Source organism: Sarcophilus harrisii, chromosome 1, assembly GCF_902635505.1.
Source record: "Sarcophilus harrisii chromosome 1, mSarHar1.11, whole genome shotgun sequence".
NCBI lineage: Eukaryota > Metazoa > Chordata > Mammalia > Dasyuromorphia > Dasyuridae > Sarcophilus > Sarcophilus harrisii.
Window position 1 is genome coordinate 211,253,907 of NC_045426.1, and position 24,473 is coordinate 211,278,379.

At 34.7% G+C, this 24,473-nt stretch overlaps 1 protein-coding gene across 1 annotated transcript; it reads right to left on the bottom strand.

Moving 5' to 3' along the window:
- Positions 1-22,957: 22,957 nt before the first annotated feature.
- Positions 22,958-24,239, bottom strand: LOC116420987 (interferon omega-1-like). The gene has a single exon (XM_031949288.1). The coding sequence runs from the start codon at positions 23,535-23,537 to the stop codon at positions 22,989-22,991; it is 549 nt and encodes a 182-aa protein (XP_031805148.1). The 5' UTR covers positions 23,538-24,239; the 3' UTR covers positions 22,958-22,988.
- Between the last annotated feature and the right edge of the window lie 234 nt (positions 24,240-24,473).

A 24,473-nucleotide genomic window follows, 5' to 3' on the forward strand; every position in this document is an offset into this window, starting at 1 on the left:
TTCAGGTGAAGCATAATAGATTCTGTTTCTGTACCACCTGTGTGTGTCTCTCTCTGCTTCATGTGTAACATATTGTAGGATTCTGATATTTGATCATACTCTGCTGAATAGCCACAGATATGGATAGCCACATCTGTTTTATGGGAGAGTTCATCCCATTCACCTTTACAGTTTTGATTACCAATTGTGTATTTCCTTTCATCCTATTTCTTCTGCTGTTTGTCCTCTCTTTCCTGTTCCCCTTTCTCTTTTCATCAGTGTTTTGCTCTTGTCTTCCACTTTCCTAATCTGTTCTCCCTTCTGTCCTCCAACCCTTTACTTAATCTCTGCATAAGGTAAAATAGATTTCCATTTTCTACTGAATGTATATATCATTCCCTCTTTGAGCCAATACTGCTGAGAATCAGGTTCACTTGGTGTCCATTGCCCATCCTCCTCTTCTCCATTGCAATAGGTAATTTGCATTTCTTCATGTGAAATAATTTACCCTCTTCAACCTCTCCTTTCCTTCTGTATGCAGTATACTGCCCTTTCTCATCCTTAATTATTTTCATGTCATTCCCTTATCTCCATATCCTCTCTCTAGGTATATTCTTTTTAGCTATACTATTATTTATACAATTTTTGAGAATTACAAGTATCGTCTTCCCATATCCTGATGTAAATAGTTTAGCTCTGTTGAATCCCTTGTTTTCTTTTATTTTCTTTTCTTCTTCTTTTTTTTAACCTATTTATGCTTCTCTTTGGTCTTGATGTTAGAGATTAGATTTTTGGCTTAATTATGGTTTGCTCTTTAAGAAAATTTGAAATCTTTCTATTTCATTGAATGACTATTTTTCCTACTTAATTTAGCCAGACAGGTAATTCTTTTTAGTGACCCTTGCTGCTTTGCCTTTCCAGAATATCATGTTCTGTGTCCTCTGATCTTTTAATGTTGCAACTACTAGATCCTCCATAATTAAGATTGTGGCTCCTTGGTATATGAATTTGTTCTTTCTGGTCACTTGCAATATTTTTCCTTGATCCAGTAGTTCTGAAATTTGACTATAACATTACTTAGAGATTTTATTTTGGGATCTCTTTCCTGAGGTGATTGGTAAATTCTTTCAATGCCAATTTTGCCCTGCTTTTCCAGCTCACCAGGTCACCTTTACTTAATAATTTCTTGAAAACTGCTTTCCAGGTCCTCCTTTTTATTATGGCTTTCAGATAATCCAGTTAGTGTGACATTCTTTGTTCTGCATCTTAATTTCCAGATAAGCTGTTTTTCCACGAGATCTTTTTCATTTTCTTCCATATTTTTTATTCTTTTGAGGTGATTGGTAAATTCTTTCATTGCCAATTTTGCCCTGTCTTTCCATCTCACCAGGTCACCTTTCCTTAATAATTTCTTGAAAACTGCTTTCCAGGTCCTCCTTTTTATTATGGCTTTCAGATAATCCAGTTAATGTGACATTCTTTGTTCTGCATCTTAATTTCCAGATAAGCTGTTTTTCCATGAGATCTTTTTCATTTTCTTCCATATTTTTCATTCTTTTGAGTTTGATTGATGTCTTATAGAGATATTCTATATCTCTATGTAAGCAAGCTTCCACTTGCTCAATTCTAACAATTTAGCAGTTGTGCTTGTCAATTAGCTTTTGTATTTTATTTTCTGTTTGGCCAATTATACTTTTTAAAGACTTCTTTTCTCAAGTGTTTTTTTTTTTTTTTGTATATCCTTTTCCACCTGGCCAATTCTACTTTTTAAATGAATGTTTTATTTTCTAAGCTGTTTCTAAGCTGTCCTCTCACTAACATTCATATTAAATATATTTCAGATGACTGATAAAGTACCTAAGATGTACTATAAACTGTTTTCAGGAACATAAACCACAGTCTCTACTCTCAAGGAACTCATAGTCTAATGAGGGAAAATCCCGAAGAGACCTTATACATAACAGATATCTAATATATACTTTTAGAATTATGTTTAAGTATATATCACTATAAGTCAAGAATTTGAAGAACTCAGTAGTTCAACTGGAATGATTTCTTAAATTCTTCTCTGTTTCTGTAATTTATGGTTCAGTTTTAACTAAATGAAAACCAAGTTTCCTCTAAAATCAGATTTGTGAGACTGCATTCAACTGATACTAGAACGCCTTTAATTAAATGAGATTGGGCTCAGTTTTTACTCTCTAAATGGTACATAATAAGGGAAGGATTTTCAGTCTGTGGATTTTGCCTAGAGAACTGCAAACATGTGAAACCTTCAGGGTGCTACTAGAAGTTGTAGGATGTCCATACAAATAACTTATCTTGGTATGTCAGATAGTGATTGAGCATGAAAATATTAATTTTCCATACTCTTCACAGTCTATGGTGTCTTCCTTGGCTATTCATTCTAGTCTTTTAATATAGTTCTTTTGCTTACTTATAATCTAAGCCTTATACTTACATTACGGCCCTGTATTTTGGCTTTGGTGGGCACTTTGAGTTGCTGAGCTAACTATTCTGGGGTTCTCTCAACTGAATTTCTTCCTCTTGGCCAGAGAGAGGGGGAAAAACTCATTCTTTCTTTTGTTTTCAATGCAATTAACATACATTATACCATTAAGAACTTTTTGATGGAGAGAAAATAAAACCCTTGTCTCTAAGGCATCCTACCTTGAATATACTTAGTTAAGCATTAGTTGTATGCTTCCTTTGCAGTTACTCTTTTCTGAGGAGAGTAACTATGACTTTTTGCATTTCTGTATATCCAAGAAGAAGCATAGTGAATTGAATTCAGCAAGTTTTTAAAGTAGTTATTTTAAAACTTTGAAATAGTTGTAAAATTGCAACCAAATTCAAACCTTAAAGTTTACAGTTTTAACTCTGAGATGAGACATCCTATTTTACATTTTTTTGTCTCATTCCCTTATAGGACACATAATCTTTGGTAAATGCTAGTATTTATTTATTATCATTTTATTATTATTATTTTATTCCTGAAATATTTCTTACTCCTGTTGTCTTCCTACTGTCTCCATTGCTATCAGATGCATTTAGGTCTTTATTAAGTTTTGTCTTCTTTTGGTTTTAATGATATCTTTACTTCACTTTATGGCCTCCTATTTACCAGTTCTCCAGTACTCAAAGTAGAAATTCTGTTCTGCTGATCTTAACCTTTTTATTCCTGAAATTCCCATCCTGTGACCTTGCCCTCCTGATTAATGGTTGTCTTATATAATATGCTACACCTAAACCTTTTTCCAGTCTTACTTGATTTCATTGCCCTTCTATTTTATTAGGAATATATTTTTTCTGTCCTTGTTCTTGAAAATCATATGCCAGTGTCTTCTCCCAATACTTCCCTGAATACCTTATAACTTTTCAAATGATATGTTAAAATGATTTTTAACATTTTTTAAAGTTTTGAATTCCAAATTGTGTCTTTTCCTCCCTTCTTATCCTTGCTTTTCCAAAGACTATGAGCAATCTTATATTAGTTATACATGTGCAATAATGTAAAACATTTTCATGTTGGTCATTTTATATAAGAACATATAAAAATTAAAAAGATAGTATGCTTCTGTATGTGTTCAGAAACTATCTATCAGTTCTTTTTCTGGAGGCAGAGAGCATATAATCATCATGAGTCCCCTGGCATAGTTGTGGATCATTGAGAATAACCAAGTCAACCACAATTCTTTTTTTTTTTTTTATTTAATAGCCTTTTATTTACAGGATATATATATATATATGGGTAACTTTACAGCATTAACAATTGCCAAACCTCTTGTTCCAATTTTTCACCTCTTACCCCCCCTACCCCCTCCCCTAAATGGCAGGATGACCAGTAGATGTTAAATATATTAAAATATAACTTAGATACACAATAAGTATACATGACCAAAACATTATTTTGCTGTACAAAAAGAATCAGACTCTGAATTATTGTACAATTAGCTTGTGAAGGAAATCAAAAATGCAGGTGTGCATAAATATAGGGATTGGGAATTCAATGTAATGGTTTTTAGTCATCTCCCAGAGTTCTTTTTCTGGGTATAGCTGGTTCAGTTCATTACTGCTCCATTAGAAATGATTTGTGATCTCGTTGCTGAGGATGGCCTGGTCCATCAGAACTGGTCATCATATAGTATTGTTGTTGAAGTATATAATGATCTCCTGGTCCTGCTCATTTCACTCAGCATCAGTTCGTGTAAGTCTCTCCAGGCCTTTCTGAAATCATCCTGTTGGTCATTTCTTACAGAACAGTAATATTCCATAATATTCATATACCACAATTTATTCAGCCATTCTCCAACTGATGGACATCCATTCAGTTTCCAGTTTCTAGCCACTACAAAAAGGGCTGCCACAAACATTCGTGCACATACAGGTCCCTTTCCCTTCTTTATAATCTCTTTGGGATATAATCCCAGTAGTAACACTGCTGGATCAAAGGGTATGCACAGTTTGATAACTTTTTGAGCATAGTTCCAAACTACTCTCCAAAATGGTTGGATTCGTTCACAACTCCACCAACAATGCATCAATGTCCCAGTTTTCTCCCATCCCCTCCAACAATCATCATTATTTTTTCCTGTCATCTTAGCCAATCTGACAGGTGTGTAGAGGTATCTTAGAGTTGTCTTAATTTGCATTTCTCTGATTAATAATGACTTGGAGCATCTTTTCATATGACTAGAAATAGTTTCAATTTCTTCATCTGAGAATTGTCTGTTCATATCCTTTGACCATTTTTCAATTGGAGAATGGCTTGATTTTTTATAAATTAGAGTTAATTCTCTATATATTTTGGAAATGAGGCCTTTATCAGAACCTTTGACTGTAAAAATATTTTCCCAGTTTATTGCTTCCCTTCTAATCTTGTCTGCATTAGTTTTGTTTGTACAAAAACTTTTCAGTTTGGTATAATCGAAATTTTCTATTTTGTGATCAGTAATGATCTCTAGTTCTGCTTTGGTCATAAAGACCTTCCCCTTCCACAGGTCTGAGAGGTAAACTATCCTGTGTTCCTCTAATTTATTAATAATTTCATTCTTTATGCCTAGGTCATGAACCCATTTTGACCTTATCTTGGTGTACGGCGTTAAGTATGGATCAATGCCTAGTTTCTGCCATATTAGTTTCCAATTTTCCCAGCAATTTTTATCAAACAGTAAGTTCTTATCCCAAAAGCTGGGATCTTTGGGTTTGTCAAAGACTAGGTTGCTATATTTGTTGACTGTTTTATCCCTTGAACCTAATCTATTCCACTGATCAACTAATCTATTCCTTAGCCAATACCAAATAGTTTTGGTAACTGCTGCTCTATAATATAGTTTTAGATCTGGTACAGCTAAGCCACCATCATTTGATTTTTTTTTCATTAATTCCCTTGAAATTCTTGACCTTTTGTTTTTCCATATGAACTTTGTTGTTATTTTTTCTAGGTCATTAAAATAGTTTTTTGGTAGTCTGATTGGTAACCACAATTCTTTATTGTACAGTATTGCTGTTACCATGTCCAATGTTCTCCTGATTCTGTTCACTTCACTTTTCATCAGTTCATATAAGTTTTTTCTGTTTTTTCTGAAATAATATTGCTTTTCACTTTTTATAGCAAAATAATACTTCATCACAATCATATAACATATCCCATTGAGCCATTCTCCAGTAGATAGCTATCCCTTCATTTCCAGTTCTTAGCTACCATAGAACAAGCTGCTATAAATATTTCTGTCAAGTTGGTCTTTCCTTTTTTATGATTTACTTGGGATATAGCAATAGTATTTCTGGGTCAAAGTTTTATAACTTATTGCACATAGTTACAAATTATTCTCCCAAATGGTTGAATCACATGGTGGAATCACTCCACCAACTGTACTGTAATTTTCATAACAAAATAATTCTCCCTGGCTAGCACTTACTTAATATATTGTCTTCAAATATTAGGATCCAGAAGATCCTAAATTAGGGTTAAAGGATTAATCAACAGTGTGAACAACATCCTTTCTCCAGGCCCAATAAGATCTTCCAAGAGGAATTAGGTACTAGATATAGAACAATTACAAGTGGATTTATAAGACAAAACAGGAAAGCAACCTAATGAATGAAATCCTTATGGATGAACCCCAGAGGCTGCTAAGCCTTAAAGTGTTCACTCTTCAACTTTTCATCACCACTCTACATTCCCTTGTCTGGTATGGACGAATTGTAGTGCATGTTTATGTTTTGGATCATCTAGGGACTAAATAGCATGCCCACAGGGAAAGAAAGTCTGGTTGCAGTAGGGGATAGTGATTTTTTTATAGATTTATTCGTATAATAGTGTGCAGTCAGGGTCCCTTCTCTAACAGAATACTATATTTCCCCACATAACATCCTGGTCAATGAGAAGGGACATGAGAGCTCCTGGAGAGAGCTGGCTTTCAGAATAGTGTAACCATATATTGTGTGTGTGTGTGTGTGTGTGTGTGTGTGTGTGTAGGTTATGTGTGTGTGCTCACATGTATGGACTCTTGGCTGAGCTTTCAAAGTTAATAGGAAAGTATACAATCACCTAGATGGCAAGTGCTTGCACACATAGCAAAAATAATAATTATTATTACTATTAGAGAAACACAAAGGCACTATACTTAATGGAAGCATAAAAATTAACCAATTAAACCTTATATATACTTTATATTAGAAAATTTAATTGAATAGCAAAAAAGACATTTACATGAGCTTGTTGAATTGAATCATAATTTGTCTAAGTTTGAGGATTCACTGATTCACCAGGAATTATTTTTCAAGTCCCGACTTGCTCCAGTATTCTCTTACTCTGTGATGTATGCCTGGTCCCTGAATGAGAAGCAAGTTTCTTGTGAAGTCAGACTCCATTTCCTGAGAGACAGTTTTGAACTCAATTCTTACTCTCTTCATGGGGCTGAGTAAGGCAGGAATGCTCTGTCCCATGGATTCCCCTTTGACATCTACTAAAACATGAGACACTCAGGATTCTATTGGTGTTTTGGGGTACCCTCACACATAACCCATCTTGGTATTTCCTCCAGTTATTGATTGTGCATCTATGTGTGAATTATCTGTACCCTTTGCACAGAATCCCCCTCGGCTCTCTGACCCAGCTCCCAAAAAACAGCTCTTTTGCTCATCAGACCTAACTTACATCATAACCCTATAGTTTGAGTTTCTCTAGATACCCTAAGTTGCTGATATCACTAGGATTACCTCAGCTAAATTTACTTTACATGAATAGAAGGAAAACTCCTTCCTCTACTTCTTTTTTCAGTATGTTTGACATGAGTTCAGTTTCCTTTTGGTTCTCACATCTCATTTACCCTTGAGGAATTTTTGAAGTAAAGAAAATGGAATTTTGATGTTTAAAAACTCTAAACATCAATTTCATATTCTCTGAAATTTATTGCATTTCTTTATTTGAAAAACCTCAAGAAGGAAGAGAAATTGTTCTAATTTTGTTAATAGTGCCAGTGACATCCCTGGTTCCTTGTGGAGTCATTCACCTTCGGCAAGCAGTTGATTCCCCAGTTCTGTTGTCAGCCTCTATAGTGTGCCTTGCATTTAATTTGTGTCAGCTTACATAATAACCATTCTTTTAGATAATGATTTTTTCCCTTACAAAAGCCATTTGATTTTTAACTTTTTCTTCAAGTTTTTCTGTGTCCAGTCTTTCCTCCCTAAAACTGACTAGGTAATTTTATATTGGTATAATCATGACACTTTTTTTTTTTTTTTATGGGAGGGGGAGAGAAGGAAGTAAATGACTTGCCCAGGGTCACACAGCTATAAGTAGTAAGTGTCTGAGGCTTGATTTGAACTCAGGTCCTCCTGACTCCAGGTTTGGTGCTCTATCCACTGTACCATCTTAGCTGCCCCTAAACATGACACTCTTATTCAAACACTCCCATTGACTTCCCGTTGCCTACCTGAGGAAATGAATACTAGAACGGAAATAACTTGGAAAAGTGAAAAGAATAATACAACTGGAAATAGGAGAGACCCTAATTTAAATCCTATCTTTTGCTCTTGTTCACTGTGTGACCTGTGTTACCCTGTTACAGAATTGAGGATTTTATTAAATAAAGTAGATAAAGTGCTTCACAAACTTAAATATTCTGGAGCCTCTTCATACCAGCCCATTTTCATAAATTTTCAACATGAATATGCATACATCAGAAATAGGCAAACAATATAGCAGCAGAGTTTATTTTGTTGCTTTGTTTTGTTTTGTTTTAAAATAATAGCTTTTTATTTTCAAAATATATGAAAAGATAGTTTTCAACATTTACCTTTGCAAAACCTTGTACCCCAAATTTTTCTTTCTCCATTCCTTTCCCCGCCTCTCCTGGACAGCAAGCAATCCAATATATATTAAATATGTGCAGTTATTTTATACATATTTCCACAATTATCACAAGAACAATCAGATCAAAAAGGAAGAAAAATGAGAAAGAAAAAAAAATAACCAATCCCCAAAAGGTAAAAATACTATATTGTGATTCACATTCAGTCCCTCCTCTCTCTGGGTGTAGATGGCTCTCTCCATCACCAGTCTATTGAAATTGGTCTGAATCACCTCATTCCTGAAAAGAGCCAAGTCCATCACAGTTGATCATCACATGTTTTGTTACCATGTACAATGATTTCATGGTTCTGCTCATTTCACTTAGCATCAATTCATGTAAGTCTCTCCAGGCCTTTCTGAAATCATCCTGCTGATCGTTTCTTATAGAACAATAATATTCCACAACATTCATATACTGTAATTTATTCAGCCATTTTCTAACTGATGGGCATCCACTCACTTTCCAGTTCCTTGCCACTACAAAAAAGGCTGCAATAAACATTTTTTAATATGTATAGATCCTTTCCTCTTTTTATGATCTCTTTGGGATACAGAATTTTATTACTTTCTTGATTACCTACATTTAAGAAAGGGATGGAAAGGATTCTGGAAAGATGAGGGACTAGGTCAAAAAATTCCAAGAACTCCAGATTTCTCTCACAAACAAGCCAATGTTGTGCTTAGGGGCAAACAGAATGAATAAAAACATTAGGAGTTCAGGCAGAACACTGATTCAGGGACAATCAGAGAAGATCTGAGGAAATATTGACAGAAAAAGGCTTCGTCTCTGTGAAATGTAAACTCCTCTATGTTAGTTCCCCTGAAACAAGCAGCAGGGCTTCCTGTGGTTAATTGGTAGGGAGGTAGCCTCAGACCGGCCATAGGAACTTTCACTTCTTAGACAGGGTGTAGAATTGGGCTTCTGAGTCTGGGAAGATTGAGAGAACCCCTATCTGTGCTACTGAGAAAGGTCTTAGATGAGAAGGAACCAGCACTCCCTGGGGGATTGTAGAGCAGTGGGACAGGAATAATGCTGATATGGCCACTTTTTTTTTTTCCTGAGGCAATTGGGGTTAAGTGACTTGCCCAAGGTCACACAGCTAGGAAGTGTTAAGTGTCTAGATAAGGCCAGATTCGAACTTATGTCTTCCTGACTTCATGGCTGGTGCTCTATCCACTGTGTCACCTAGCTGCTCCCATACTGATCACTTATAAGAGGGTAGAGTTCTTAATTTCAGGTTCCATGCCAAAGGGGAAAAACAAAAGGTTGACCTCTGAAGCCAAAGGCACCATCTCTCTACCCCACCACTTCTCCCATAGGACTAAAGGTGATTATATTAATCAGCTCTTATTTTTTAAAATATGAATAAAATGAGCAGGCAAAGGAGAAAGAATCCAACCATTGAACATTACTGCAGGAAATTCTTGAGTTATACTCTGAAAGGCAAAAGAACTTGGAATGTAGCCAAGAATAAACTACCCAACTAAGCTGAGCATTTTCTTCCATGGAAGAAGATGGACATTTAATGAAACAGAGGAATTCCATTTGTATCTAAGGAAAAAAACAGATCTAAACAAAAATTTGATCTCCAACCATAGAACTCAAGAGAAGCAGAAAAAAGGTAAAAGGAACTCTTGAGAACTGTATTTCTGTCATGGATATACATAAAGATCACATATATAATTTGGTTTTACTGATACAACATTTAAAAAAAGGAAGTAGAAATGGAAAGGGGATAGCATCAGAAAAAGGGGAAAGCAGAGATAAAAAAAGAGGGAAACTACATCCCACCATGAGGCAAAGGAAACCTATCATATCTGAGGGAACTTAGAGAGGGGGAGGAACATTGTGTGAATCTTACTCTCATCAGAGTTGGCTCAAAGAGGAAATAATTGACATATTTGTTTTACAGAGAATATTCTCTCACTTCATTAAAAAGTGGGAGAGGAAAAGGGAAAAAGAAAAAGAGTAATAAGGGAAGGGTACAAGAAAGGGGAACGGATTCAAAGGGAGGAGGGAGGGATCCTAAAGAGGGAGAGCTGCATGACATAAGTGGGACCCATAAGTTTAATACTAGGGAAGGGGGTAAGGGGAGCAAGAAAAAGAAAAGCATAATCTGGGGATATTAGGATGGCAGGAAATACAGAATTAGTAATTTTAACCATAAATATGAATGGGATGAACTCTCCCATAAAGCGGAGGCGGATAGCAGACTGGATCAAAAGTCAGAACCCTACAATATATTGTTTACAGGAAACACATTTAAAGCAGGGAGATACATACGGAGCAAAGGTAAAAGGCTGGAGCAGAATCTATTATGCTTCAGGTGAAGTCAAAAAAGCAGGGGTAGCCATCCTTATCTCAGATCAAGCGAAAGCAAAAATTGATCTAATCAAAAGAGATAAGGAAGGAAACTATATCTTGCTAAAGGCTACTATAGACAATGAAACTATATCAATACTAAATGTACCAAGTGGTATAGCATCTAACTTCCTAAAGGAGAAGTTAAGAGAGTGGCAAGAAGAAATAGACAGCAAAACTATAATAGTGGGAGATCTCAATTTTACACTCTCAGAATTAGATAAATCAAACCACAAAATAAATAAGAAAGAAATTAAAGAGGTAAATAGAATATTAGGAAAATTAGATATGATAGATCTTTGGAGAAAACTGAATGGGATGCAGCAAAGCAGTAATAAGGGGAAATTTTATATCTTTAGAGGCTTACTTGAATAAAATAGAGAAAGAAAAGATCAATGAACTGTGCTTGCGACTTAAAAAGCTAGAAAAAGACCAAATTAAAAACCCCCAATCAAATACTAAGCTTGAAATTCTAAAATTAAAAGGAAAAATTAATAATATTGAAAGTAAAAAAAACTATTGAATTAATAAATAGAACTAAGAGTTGGTTTTATGAAAAAAACAATAAAATAGATAAACCTTTGCAAATCTGATTAGAAAAAGGAAAGAGGAAAATCAAATTGTTAGTCTTAAAAATGAAAAGGGGGAACTTTCCATCAATGAAGAAGAAATTAGAGCAATAATAAGGAGTTACTTTGCCCAACTTTATGCCAATAAATTTGATAACCTAAATGAAATGGATGACTACCTCCAAAAATATAGGCTTCCCAGATTAACAGAGGAGGAAGTAAATTGTTTAAGTAGTCCCATTTCAGAAAAAGAAATAGAACAAGCTATTAATCAACTTCCTAAGAAAAAATCCCCAGGACCAGATGGATTTACATGTAAATTCTACCAAACATTTAAAGAACAATTAGCCCCAATGCTATATAAACTATTTGAAAACATAGGGAATGAAGGAATCCTACCAAATTCCTTTTATGACACAGACATGGTAGTGATACCTAAACCAGGTAGGTTGAAAATAGAGAAAGAAAATTACAGACCAATCTCCCTAATGAATATTGATGCTAAAATCTTAAATAAGATATTAGCAAAAATACTACAGAAAATGATCCCCAGGATAATACACCATGATCAAGTAGGATTTTTACCAGGAATGCAGGGCTGGTTCAATATTAGGAAAACTATCAGTATAATTGTCCATATTAATAACCAAAGTAACAAAAACCATATGATCATCTCAATAGATGCAGAAAAAGCATTTGATAAAATCCAACATCCATTCCTATTAAAAACACTTGAGAGTATAGGAATAAATGGACTTTTCCTTAAAATAATTAGTAGCATCTATATAAAACCATGAATAAGCATCATGTGTAATGAGGATAAATTGCAACCATTCCCAATAAGATCAGGAGTGAAACAAGGTTGCCCATTATCACCATTACTATTCAGTATTGTATTAGAAAGGCTAGCTTTGGCAATAAGAACTGAGAAAGAGATTAAAGGAATTAGCAAAGGTAATGAGGAAACCAAACTATCACTCTTTGCTGATGATATGATGGTATACTTAGAGAACCCCAGAGATTCTACTAAAAAGCTATTAGAAATAACCCACACCTTTAGCAAGGTTGCAGGATACAAAATAAACCCACATAAGTCATCAGCATTCTTATATATCACTAACAAAATCCAACAGTCAGAGTTACAAAGAGAAATTCCATTTAATGTAACTACTGACAGTACAAAATATTTAGGAATCTATCTACCAAGGGAAAATCAGAAACTTTATGAGCAAAACTACAAAACTCTTTCCATACAAATAAACTCAGATCTAACCAATTGGAAAAATATTAAATGCTCTTGGATTGGGCGAGCAAACAATATAATAAAGATGACAATACTACCTAAAGTAATCTATTTATTTAGTGCTATACCAATCAGACTCCCAAAAAACTATTTTAATGACCTAGAAAAAATAACAATAAAGTTCATATGGAAAAACAAAAGATCAAGAATTTCAAGGTAATTAATGAAAAAAAATTCAAAGGAAGGTGGCCTAGCTGTACCAGATCTAAAATTATATTATAAAGCAGATGTTACCAAAACCATTTGGTATTGGCTAAAAAATAGACTTGTTGATCAATGAAATAGGTTAGGTTCAAAGGACAAAACAGCCAATAACTTTAATAATCTAGTGTTTGACAAACCCAAAGACCCCAGCTTTTGGGATAAAAACTCACTGTTTGACAAAAATTGCTGGGAAAATTGGAAATTATTATGGCAGAAACTAGGCTTTGACCCACACTTAACACTGTACATCAAGATAAAGTCAAAATGGGTTCATGATCTAGGGATAAAGAGTGAGATTATAAATATATTAGAGGAACACAGGATAGTTTACCTCTCAGACCTGTGGAAGAGGAAGGAATTTGTGGTGTTCTCTTCTTTTTTAAAATATAATCGTTCTCTCTGGGAGCAGGTTTCTTAGGGAAGTTTCTGGAGGCAGCCTTAGTTTCAATTCAAAGTAATAATCACTTCACATACAGCAAGCTGATAAAATCCAAACGTTTATTTTCTCCTTCCAAGTCTTGTCTCTTTCCTTGCATCTGGTTAGCTTTCCCTACTCCTGCCAATCTTCCAAACTGACTCTCACTTTGTCAATCTTCCTAAGTGACTTCTGGCTCTAGCTCAACTCTGACTCGTGGCTTCTTCTGAACTGACTCTGACTGACTGACTGAAGCTCTTTTTATGCTCGGTGTAAAAGGTTGACTCCTCCTCCAAGAGTGGGATTATGAGAGGTGTGAATTCACAAAGTTACAAAGTTAACTTTGTGTATCTCCCATACTTATGAACTCCAATGTGTGAGCTCTAATGTGTAAACTCTTAAAGGTGCAAACCCAAGCACATAAGCATTGCTTCCATCAATTCCACTTAGTATCTTGTTTCAAGTGCTGGCCAATAACATCTCCTTGTAGGATCAGATCAATCATACTGAGCCATGCTAAATTAGATAATTATTTTCTCTATCAATTCTAATGAATTAACACTTTGTAAGGATTCCAACAGGAATTTATGACCAAAGAAGAACTAGATCACTATTAATCACAAAATAGAAAAATTTGATTATATCAAATTGAAAAGTTTTTGTACAAACAAAACTAATGCAAACAAGAGTAGAAGGGAGGTAATAAACTAGGAAAACATTTTTACAGTCAAAGGATCTGATAAAGGCCTCATTTCCAAAATATATAGAGAATTGACTCTAATTTGTAAGAAATCAAGCCATTCTTCAATTGATAAATGGCAAAAGGATATGAACAATTTTCAGATGAAGAAATTGAAACTATTTCTAGCCATATGAAAATATGCTCCAAGTCATTATTAATCAGAGAAATCCAAATTTAGACAACTCTGAGATACCACTACACACCTGTCAGACTGGCTAGTATGACAGGGAAAGATAACAGGGAATGTTGGAGGGGATGTGGGAAAACAGGGACACTGATACACTGTTGGTGTAATTGTGAATACATCTAGCCATTCTGGAGAGTAATTTGGAACTATGCTCAAAAAGCTATCAAATTGTGCATACCTTTTGACCCAGCAGTATTACTACTGGGCTTATATCCCAAAGAGATTTTTAAAAAGGGAAAGAGACCTGTATGTGCATGAATGTTTGTGGCAGCCCTCTTTGTAGTGGCCAGAAACTGGAAACTGAATGGATGCCCATCAATTGGTGAATGGCTGAATATATTGTGGTGTATGAATATTATGGAATATTTTTGTTCTGTAAGAAATGACCAACAAGATGATTTCAGAAAGGCCTGGAGAGACTTACATGAACTGATACTGAGTGAAACGAGCAGGGCCAAGAGATCATGATATACTTCAACAACAATACTACATGATGATCAATTCTGATGAACGTGGCCATCCTCAGCAATGAGATGAACCAAATCAGTTCCAATAGAGCAGTAATGAACTGAACCAGCTACACCCAGTGAAAGAACTCTGGGAGATGACTATGAACCATTACATAGAATTCCAATCCCTATATTTTTGTCTGCCTACATTTTTGATTTCCTTCACAGGCTAATTGTACACTACTTCAAAGTCGGACTCTTTTTATACAGCAAAATAAATGTTTGGACATGTATACTTATTGTATTTAACTTATACTTTAACATATTTAACATGTATTGGTCAACCTGCCATCTGGGGGAAGGGGTGGGAGAAAGGAGGGGAAAAGTTGGAATAAAAGGATTTGCAACTGTCAATGCTGAAAAATTACCTATGCATGTATTTGTAAATAAAAAGCTATAATAAAAAACAAAAGCTTTTCAATTTGATATAATCAAAATTTTCTATTTTGTGATCAGCAATGATCTCTAGCTCTTTGGTCATAAATTCCTTCCTCCTCCACAGGTCTGAGAGGTAAACTATCCTTTGTTCTTATACATTTATATAGTCAGTTGCCAAATGCTATTAATTTTATTCTTTCAATGTTTCTTATGTTCTCTTCTCTACTCCTTTATTGCCACCATCTGCATTTACGCCTTCATTAACTCTTGTCTTCCTTTGCTTTCAGTGATATTCCTGTGTTTACTTTACTCTGGTGTCCTAAGTACTAATTCTGTAATACTCAGAGTAGAAATCATATTCAGCTGAACTTATCACTTTCATTCCCATAAATCACACCCTGTGGCCTAATCCTCCTGATTAATGGTTGTTTTATATCATGTACTATATTTAAGTCTTCTTCAATCCATACCTGACTTAACTGTCCTGCTGCCTTTTTATTAGTCATGTGTATAACCTCTTTGGTCTTTCTTACCTCAGCTCATACTTTCTAAATTTGAGAGCATAATCAGATCAACATCATCCTTGATCTTGGAAATGCCCTTGAAAATAGGGCAACCTATTCCCCCAAGCCTTCCAAGAACACAATTGGAACTTTTTTTAAAAAGATATTTTTTAAAAATAATTTTTAACATTGAACATTTTTGGGTTTTTTTCCCTTTGATTTCCAAATTCCATCCCTCCCTCCTTTCTTCTCTTCTCCCTTTCATGTGACAGTAAGCAATCTGATACAGGTTATACAAATGTAATCATAGACAATGTTTTCATATTAGCCATTTTGTATTAAAAAGAATTTAAAAAGTTCAATAGTAGTGTGCTTCCATTTGTATTCAGAGAATATTAATTCTTTCTCTAGTGGTCATAAAAGGTTTCATCATGAGTCCTTTGGGATTGTCTTAAATCATTGTATTACTGAGAATAGTTGCATAATCCATAATTCTTTTTTTGTATAATATTGCTGTTACTATGTACAATGTTCTCCTATTTCTGCTCACTTCACTTTGCTTCAGTTCATGACTTTCCAGATTTGTCTGAAATCATTTTGTTTGTCATTGTCAATATTTCCTCATAATCCTACCAATTCACAACCACTGCTTGTTTAGCCATTCCTCAATTGATAGGCATCACTTTGATTTGTAATTCTTATCCACCATAAAAAGAGCTGCTCTAAATATTTCTGTGCAAGCAGATCTTCCCCTACCACTTTTTATGATCTGTTTGGCACAGAGATCTAACAGTGGTATTGCTGGATCAAAGAGTATGCCCATTTTGTAGCCCCTTGAGTATAATTCCAAATTGTTCTCCAGAATGGTTGGATCAGTTTAAAAATCTACCAACAGTACTTTGCATACTTGCAACTTTTTTTTTTATAACAAAATATCCCTCCCTGGGCATTATGTTCCTATATGTAGTCTACAACTATTAGAACAGAAGATCCTAAATTAGAATCAACGATTAATTAGCAATGTGGACAAAATTCTTTCTTCAGACCCAAAGAACTCCTCTAAGGGGAATTAAGCACTAGATATAGAGAGTACAGCTGAATTTTTAAGATAAAGGAGGAAAGTATGATGAGGTAAAACCTTATTAAGGAACCCCAAAGATTGCTAATCCTTCAAATGTTCCCTCTTCAACCTATCACTACCACCCTACATGCTCTTGCCTATTATGAACAAATTAAACTAGATACTTATGCCTTGAATCATATTGGAATCCATAGCTCATCTAGTGACTAAATAGCATTCCTACAAGGAAAGAAAGCTTGCTTGCAACAGAGGATAGTGACTTTGTGACTGGTTTATTCTGGGAATAATTGTTACAAATAGGGCTCTTCTTTGAGAGAATAATATGCCTCCCTCCATACATGTCTTCCTGATCAATGATAAGGAATATATGAATTTCTGAGGACAACTTGCTTGTAGGACAGTATAAATACCAAAGTATGCTCATACATCTGGACTCATAGATGAGATTGCACAGTTAATGGGAAAGAGCACAATCCTCTTGAAGACAAGTGCTTTCAGAAAAAAGTAAAAATCAAAATTATCATTATCATTAGAGAAAAACAAAGGCACTACATTTAAAAATTAAGCTATTAAATCATATGTATTCTAAGTAGTAGAGCCTCAAAATTCATAAAGAAAATTAAATTGTAAAAAGGGAAAAAAACTTTATATGAGCTTGTTGAATTGAATCTACTAACATATCATAATATGCCCAAGTTTGAGAATTCAAAGGTTCACCAGGAATTATTTCTCAAGTCCCTCCTCGCTCCACTAATCTCTTATTCTGTGATTGATGCCTAATTCTTGAATGAGAAATAATTTTTCTCTTAAGTAAGTTTGATGAGACTCGATGTCCAGGGAGACAGTTTTGAGTTAGATTCTTTTTCTCATATTGAGCCAGAGTAAGGAAGGACTCTGTACCATGGATTCCCCTTTGACATTTGCTAAAATATGAAACTCAGCAGTTTATTGGTGTTGTGAGATGCCCATACAAATAACCCATCTTGACATTTGCTCCAGGTATTGATTGTACATTATATGTGAATTCTCTGCACTCTTCACACTTCAAAGAATTCCCCCCACCTATATGACATAGCCCACAAATAGAGCTCTTCTCTTTGCCAGACTTTACTTGCTTCATTCATGGTCCTGTAGTTTGGGTTTCTCTGGGAACTCTGGATTGCTGATTTCACTGCACTGGGTTTAATTAAATTTAGTTCATATGGCTAAACCAGCTAAATTTACTTCACATGATAAGAGGGGAAATCATTTTCTCTACTTCTTTTTTCAATATGTTTTACATAGTTTCAATTTTCTTCTGGTTTTTCATATCTCTTTTTCCCTGGAGGAATTTTTGATGTACAGAAAATAGAATTTTGATACATTAAAAACTCCAAATAGAAATTCTATATCCTTTGTGATCTAGTACCTTTCTTCATTTGAAAAACCTCAAGAAGAGAGGGAAATGTTTTTAATATTTTTAATAATCACCCCTCTCATTTATCATCCCTCATTTATAATTCCTTTCTATTTTACCCTCTGCAAGCAGTTAATTAATCAACTCTGTTGTGTCAGCTTCTATGATGTGCTTTGCACAACAACAATCCAATTTGGTTCCTGATTTTTATTGCTACTTTAAGTGTGTCCTATCTATTCTCCTGACTCCAGGTTATCCTCTATCCAACCCCTCTTTCATACAACTAACTGAGTAATATTGTTTTGGTATAATTTTGATATTTTTACTTAAATGCTCCCCGTGGTTTCCCATTGCCAACCATGGGAAAATGACTTGGAAAACGGAAAAGGATGCTAGTCTTAGAGATAGGACAGATTCAGGTTTAAGTCCCATTTCTTGCATTTGCTATCAATGTGTCTTATCTTACCCTGGCACAGATTTGAGGATTCATTGTTTATAAAGTATTTCACAAGCCAGGATATTCTAGAGCCTGTTCATTCCAGCTCATTGTCATAAATTTTCAGCATTGTTATGTGCTCTTTAGAAATAGGCATATACTACAATTCAGGGTTTGTTTTATTGCTTTGTTGATTACTTAGATTTAAGAAAGGGATGGAAAATATGTGGCTAATGAAGATTAAATTTAAATGTATGTTGTATCTTTTTCGAAGAGATACTTTATTAGCATTTAATAGCATACAAGTATTTACTGTAAGAAATTATTATATGAATGACATATCATATCAAAATGATGGATGTATTTGGACCTACAAGTTTTAAGTCATGTTAGATTATTATTAGTTATAATCAAAGCAAATAATTTAAGCTATCATAACCTCCATTTCTCCCTGTATTAAATAATATTCTTGTTCTTATCTTGAGGCAAAGTAAGGCAAGGACTGGAGAGTCCTTATGGATTATGGATTATGGATTCTCCTTTGACACTTGCTAGCTAAGATATGACACACTCAAGTTTCTATTGATAGCCCAAATTGGCATTTCCTCCAGGTATTGACTGTGCATCTATATGTGATTTATCTATTACTTTTACACTTCATAGAATCCCCCTCAGCTATCCGATGTAGGCCCTAAATACAGCTCTCATTCTTGCCAGGCTTTACATCATGGCCAAATAATGTTTATATTACCTTTCTTATGAAGTAAATAATAATAATATAAATTCAATAGTATTTATATGGTATTTAAAATTTGCAAATGATGAGTAAGTTTGTTTGCATACTTTAAATAACTTCTTAACTATGGATTATTATTTACCAAATAAAGTATAAATTCATGCCACCAGTAAGGTACTCTAGATAGTCCTTATTCAGTGTTGAAATTAACTGTACCATTCTTTCCATATACATGTGGTTGTTGGTCCAAACTCTCAAAGCACAGCATGATCTCAGGGAGGTTGTGCCATGCCTGCAAGTAAATTGGATTTAAGTGAGGGAAGGCTGTGCAAAGGACCAGCTTCTCTTTCTCCTGCAGAGCCAGGTGCTCTGGTGGCAAGATATAGATCAAGACTGGAGATATCCCCAGATGCAATGAGAGGCCTAGGTCTTTTTAGCTAAGGTCTTTCCCTATCCTCAATTTGTCTGAGGCAATGCCCATTCAGTAACTAGGATGAGGCAAAAATGATATTAATTTCCTTTGTGAAACCAAGAGCTGAATCATTTAAAGTTGGTCAAAATATAATGCTGCTGAAACTATGTATAATGTTTTCTTTATTCTGCTTTCACTTTCACTTAGCATCAGTAAAATCAGAATGATCTCTTTTATATTTCATAATGTTTTCTATCTTTTATTTGGTCATTAATTCATTGCGAGATGTAATTTCCTTGCTTTTCTCTTTCAATTACAACTATTTTTGCTTTGACTTTGAGATCACAATTACCCCTAATTTTTTTTTAATTCTGCTAAAGTATAATAGATTTTACTCTAGTCCCTTGCCTTTACTCTAAGTAATTTTCATTAGTTCAACTGTGTTTCTAGTCAATTGTGGGATACTGGTTTTTGAGCTACTCTACTATCCCCTTCTGTTTTATGGGAGAGTTTAACCCATTGACTTTCACAATTATGAATACCAAATGTGTATTTCCCTCCATCCTATTTTTTCCCTTCAATTTGTCCCTCTTTTCTTCCTCCCAGTCCATTTTCACCAGTGTTTTGCTTGTCTTCTATAGAGGGCTAAAATTCTGAAAAAGGTGTGCTTCAATCAGACAAGAGAGTACTTAAGGTTAATTACCTATTCGATGTAAGATAAGGGCTCTATTAGCATATATATTTACATGATGGCCCTCCTCATGATTGGTGCAGGCTGAATGGGTGGTTGTGAGGTAATCCTAGGAAGGATTGGAGGGCTGGGGGGAAGAGAGATCAGGGTCACTTGGTGGCAGGACAAGGAGGAGAGAGGCTGGAGACTCTGAACTCAGAATCCAGGATAGGTCTTTGGCAAGACATGTGGCAGCTTGCCTGCCTCCTTCACTTCTCCCCCTAAAGACCAAAGACTTTCATTTATCCTGACTCTGGCTGATCCTGAGGCCCTCCAGGGAATTAGTCTGGACATTATAGTCTTCCATCTCCTCTGATCGGTCCTCAACTTCTGTCAGTCCCTCCCCCTTTACCTAATCTCCCTCATTCTTCTTTCCCTGTCAGATAAAATAGATTTCTATTTTCAATTGATTGTTTATGTTACTCCTTCTTTGAGGCAATACTGAGGCTCATGTTGCATGATGTCAGATCTTTTAATAGTATAGCTACTAAATCCTGTGTAATCCAGATTGTGGATTGCTGATATAAGAATAGTTTCTTTTTAGCCACTTGCAGTATTTTTTCCTTGACAAGATAGTTTTGAAATTTGGCTATAATGTTTTGTGGACTTTTTATTTTGGGATCTCTTTTTGAGTGATTAGTGGATTCTTTCAATGTCTATCTTGCCCTCTGTTTCCATGATATAAAGATAGTTTTTCTTGATAATTTCTTGAAAGCTACAGTCCAGTTCCTCCTATCAATTGTGACTTTCAGGCAATTGAGTTAATTTGACATTATTTTGCCTGCAATTCTTATTCATGACAGCAGTTTTCCCATGAAACATTTTACTTTTTTTTCATTGTTTTCAGTTTGTTTGAATTAATTCTTGATATCTCATTGAATCATTCATTTCTACTTGCACAATTTCAATATATAATAGACTTCCAATATATGGGTTTTGAACTATGTCTAAGATACCACCACCATAAGTTTGAAGAACTCAGTAGTTCAACTGTAATGATTTCTTAAGTTCCTCCTTGCATAACTCTTTTCTAATTCTGTGATTTATGATTGTTACCTGAATGACAACCAAGTTTCCCTGAAGTCAAATTTGTGAGAATGTGTTCCAGTGTTGCCAGAACAATTTGAAATAAAATGACATTGGGCTCAGTAATTACTCTCCAAATGGTACATAATTTAAAAAAAGACTTTTCATCTATGGATTTTACCTAGAGAAATGTAAATATGAGAAACCCTCAGGGTGCTATTGGATGTTGTAGGGTGCCCTTATAAATACCTTATCTTTGTATGTCATCCTATTGGCACCAATGTGCTATTTTTATATTGTTTTCAAAGTCCATAGTGACCAACTTCTGCAAAAACGTCATCTCACATTTTTTCATTTGATTCATAATTTTTCTTTTAAAAGCTTGTGACCTACATGTTTGATTTGTATATGTGATTTCTCTGTTTATATTGTTGCAATCATTGCCTTGCCTTGCCTTACTTCCCTTTACATCAGGTCATATAGATTGTTCTATGCTTTTTGTATTCATTATATTTATATTTCTTTATAATACGATAACCTTCCATTATATTCATGTACTATAATTTGTTTAGCCATTTGCCTGTTGATGGACATCTACTTGGTTCCAAAGTTTTAGGTATTTCAAAAAAGTTTATTTTGGTTTATATGCCTATGATCTTCTTATTAATATTCTCACTGGGGAATGAGTCCAGTAAGGGAATCCCTCAGGTAAACAAAATAGCATTTTTATGCCGCTTATTTCTATTACTCCAAAATTGTGCCATCTACCAAGAGCAAACCTTTGTCTCTAAGGCAACTTTAAAATTTTTCTTTTCACCAATTACACGTAAAACAATGTTTTTTGCAATTGTTTTCAAAATTTGAGATTCAGATTCTTCCCCTTTTCCCCCACACCACCCTACTGAGAAGATGTATGTGAAGTTGTGTAAAACATTTCCATAAAAGTAATGTTGTGGAAAAAAAAACATAGAAAACCACTCTCAAGAAAAAAGAAGAAGTATAAAAAAAGTATGTTTCAGTCTGGATTTGGACACAATCAGTTAAGACTTCTATCTTTAAATAACATTTAGGCATTAGTTGTATATTTCCTTTACACTCCTTAGAGTCTTTTGAGGGTACTGACTATGACATTTTGCATTTCTACATATCCAAGAAGAAACATAATGACTTGAGCTCAGCATATTTTAAAAATGTGTTTGTTAAAATATTTTCTTGAGAATAATTTTCTTTGACCTTTTTCCGGTATGTTAAATCAGCCTTTTCCCCACAAGTTTTGTAGCAAAATAGTTTTATTAATAAAATATAGTTCTTTAAAAGATTGCATTTCTATGGGAAATATAACATTAAATAGTAGGTTAAATATAAATAGCACAAAAAACAATTATTTCTTCCATGAACAAAAAATATTAAAAATATACTGACTAAATAAATAATATAAATAAATAAATAAATAAATAAATAAATAAGTATTATAAAGTATTTTGGAGAGAGTTCTTCATACTAATATTCTCTTTCAGTTCATAAATGGCAGCTTATGTTTTTAAGCAAGTTAGTGAACACAAATTTTTTAGTTTCTGTGGAAAGTATTCTTTCTAATATTTGAATGCCTAATTTTAAGGAAGCAGTCAAGTATTTGAAGAACTGAGTCTATTTCTTTTTCTTCAGTCCTGAAATTCTCTTGTGAATTTGCTCATGAAAAGAAAGATCCTCCTGATTTCCACTCGGGTCATCTCCCAGGCACAGTGGCTGTAGTTTTTGCCTTGCAGATATGCCCTTATCCCTTGAAAGTAGCTCTTCAGGACCCCTCTGGGGTTCTCACTTCCCAAGGAAGGCTCTTCCCACTCCACCTCCTGCCCAAGACACTGCTCCAGCTGGTCCAGCTGATGATCCAGTCCAATGAGAAGTTGCCTGAGCAGGGTCTGATTCCAAGTAGCAGGAGTGGTATTCAGGCTAAAGATGGTGAAGATCTGTTGGAGCATTTCATGAACAATGGCTGTGGCATTTTCCCTCTGGAACTGGCTGACCTCCATGGCTTCCTTTGAGAAGTTGAAGTTGGTTCTGTCCTTCAGACATGGCAGCAGGGAAAATGTGCTCATTTGGTTCAGAAGGGAGAAGTCTTTCTTCAGGTCCTGAGTCAGATCACAGCCCAGGGAGCAGAGGGTGCTGGAGCAGAGCAGAACCAGGGCAACTGGCAACAAGGTCCAGGACATTATGGTGATGCTGATGGATAATCTGGTTCTGTCTAACCTTAGAGTTATTTGTTTCAGCTACTTAGCATATCATGCTTCAAAAACACACTCTCTTAAATAGTGCTAAGAACCTATAATGGGATTTCCCTTTTTCTATTTTCTTTATTTACTTTCCATATTGGTCTTCGATGTCATTATAACCTCATCTTTGAAATATTAGTAAAAGTGCAACTAAATTCAACCTTAAACAGTGTTTACAGATTAAACTCTTTGAGATGAGATATTAATTATACATTTTTTGTCTTATTCCCTTGTAGGAAAAATATAACAATTGATTTTATCCCTGCAATATTTCTTACTCATGTTGTCTCCCTACTACTTTATTTCCATCACCTGCATTTAGACTTTCATTACCTCTTGTCTTCCTTTGGTTTCACTGATATCCCCATCTTTATTTCACTCTGGCTTCATATTTACCAGTTCTCTAATTCTCAGATTAGAAGTCATATTCTGCTAAATTTATTGCTTTCATCCCATAAATCCTCTCTTGTGACCTAGTCTAAGTAATTAATGGTCGCTTCACATCATGTACTACATCTATGCCTTCCTCTAGTCATACTTGACATAACTGCCCTGGTGCTTCCCTTACCTCACACTTTCTAAATTTTAGAGCATAATCAGGTTAACATTGGTCTTATTCTTTGAAAAGGTATGAAAATCTATTCCCACGTGTTTTCCCAGAACATACTTGGAACTTTATTTTTCAAACATTTTAAAATTTAAAATGATATTTTCCCTAACTACATGTTAAATTTTTTTTTAACATTTTATATCTGAGTTCTGAATTCTATTGCTCCCTCTTTTCCTCTCTTCTCCTCTCCCTGTGACAGTTAGCAATCTCATATAGGTTATGCATATGCAATCATGTAAAATATTTTCATATTAGTCATTTTATGT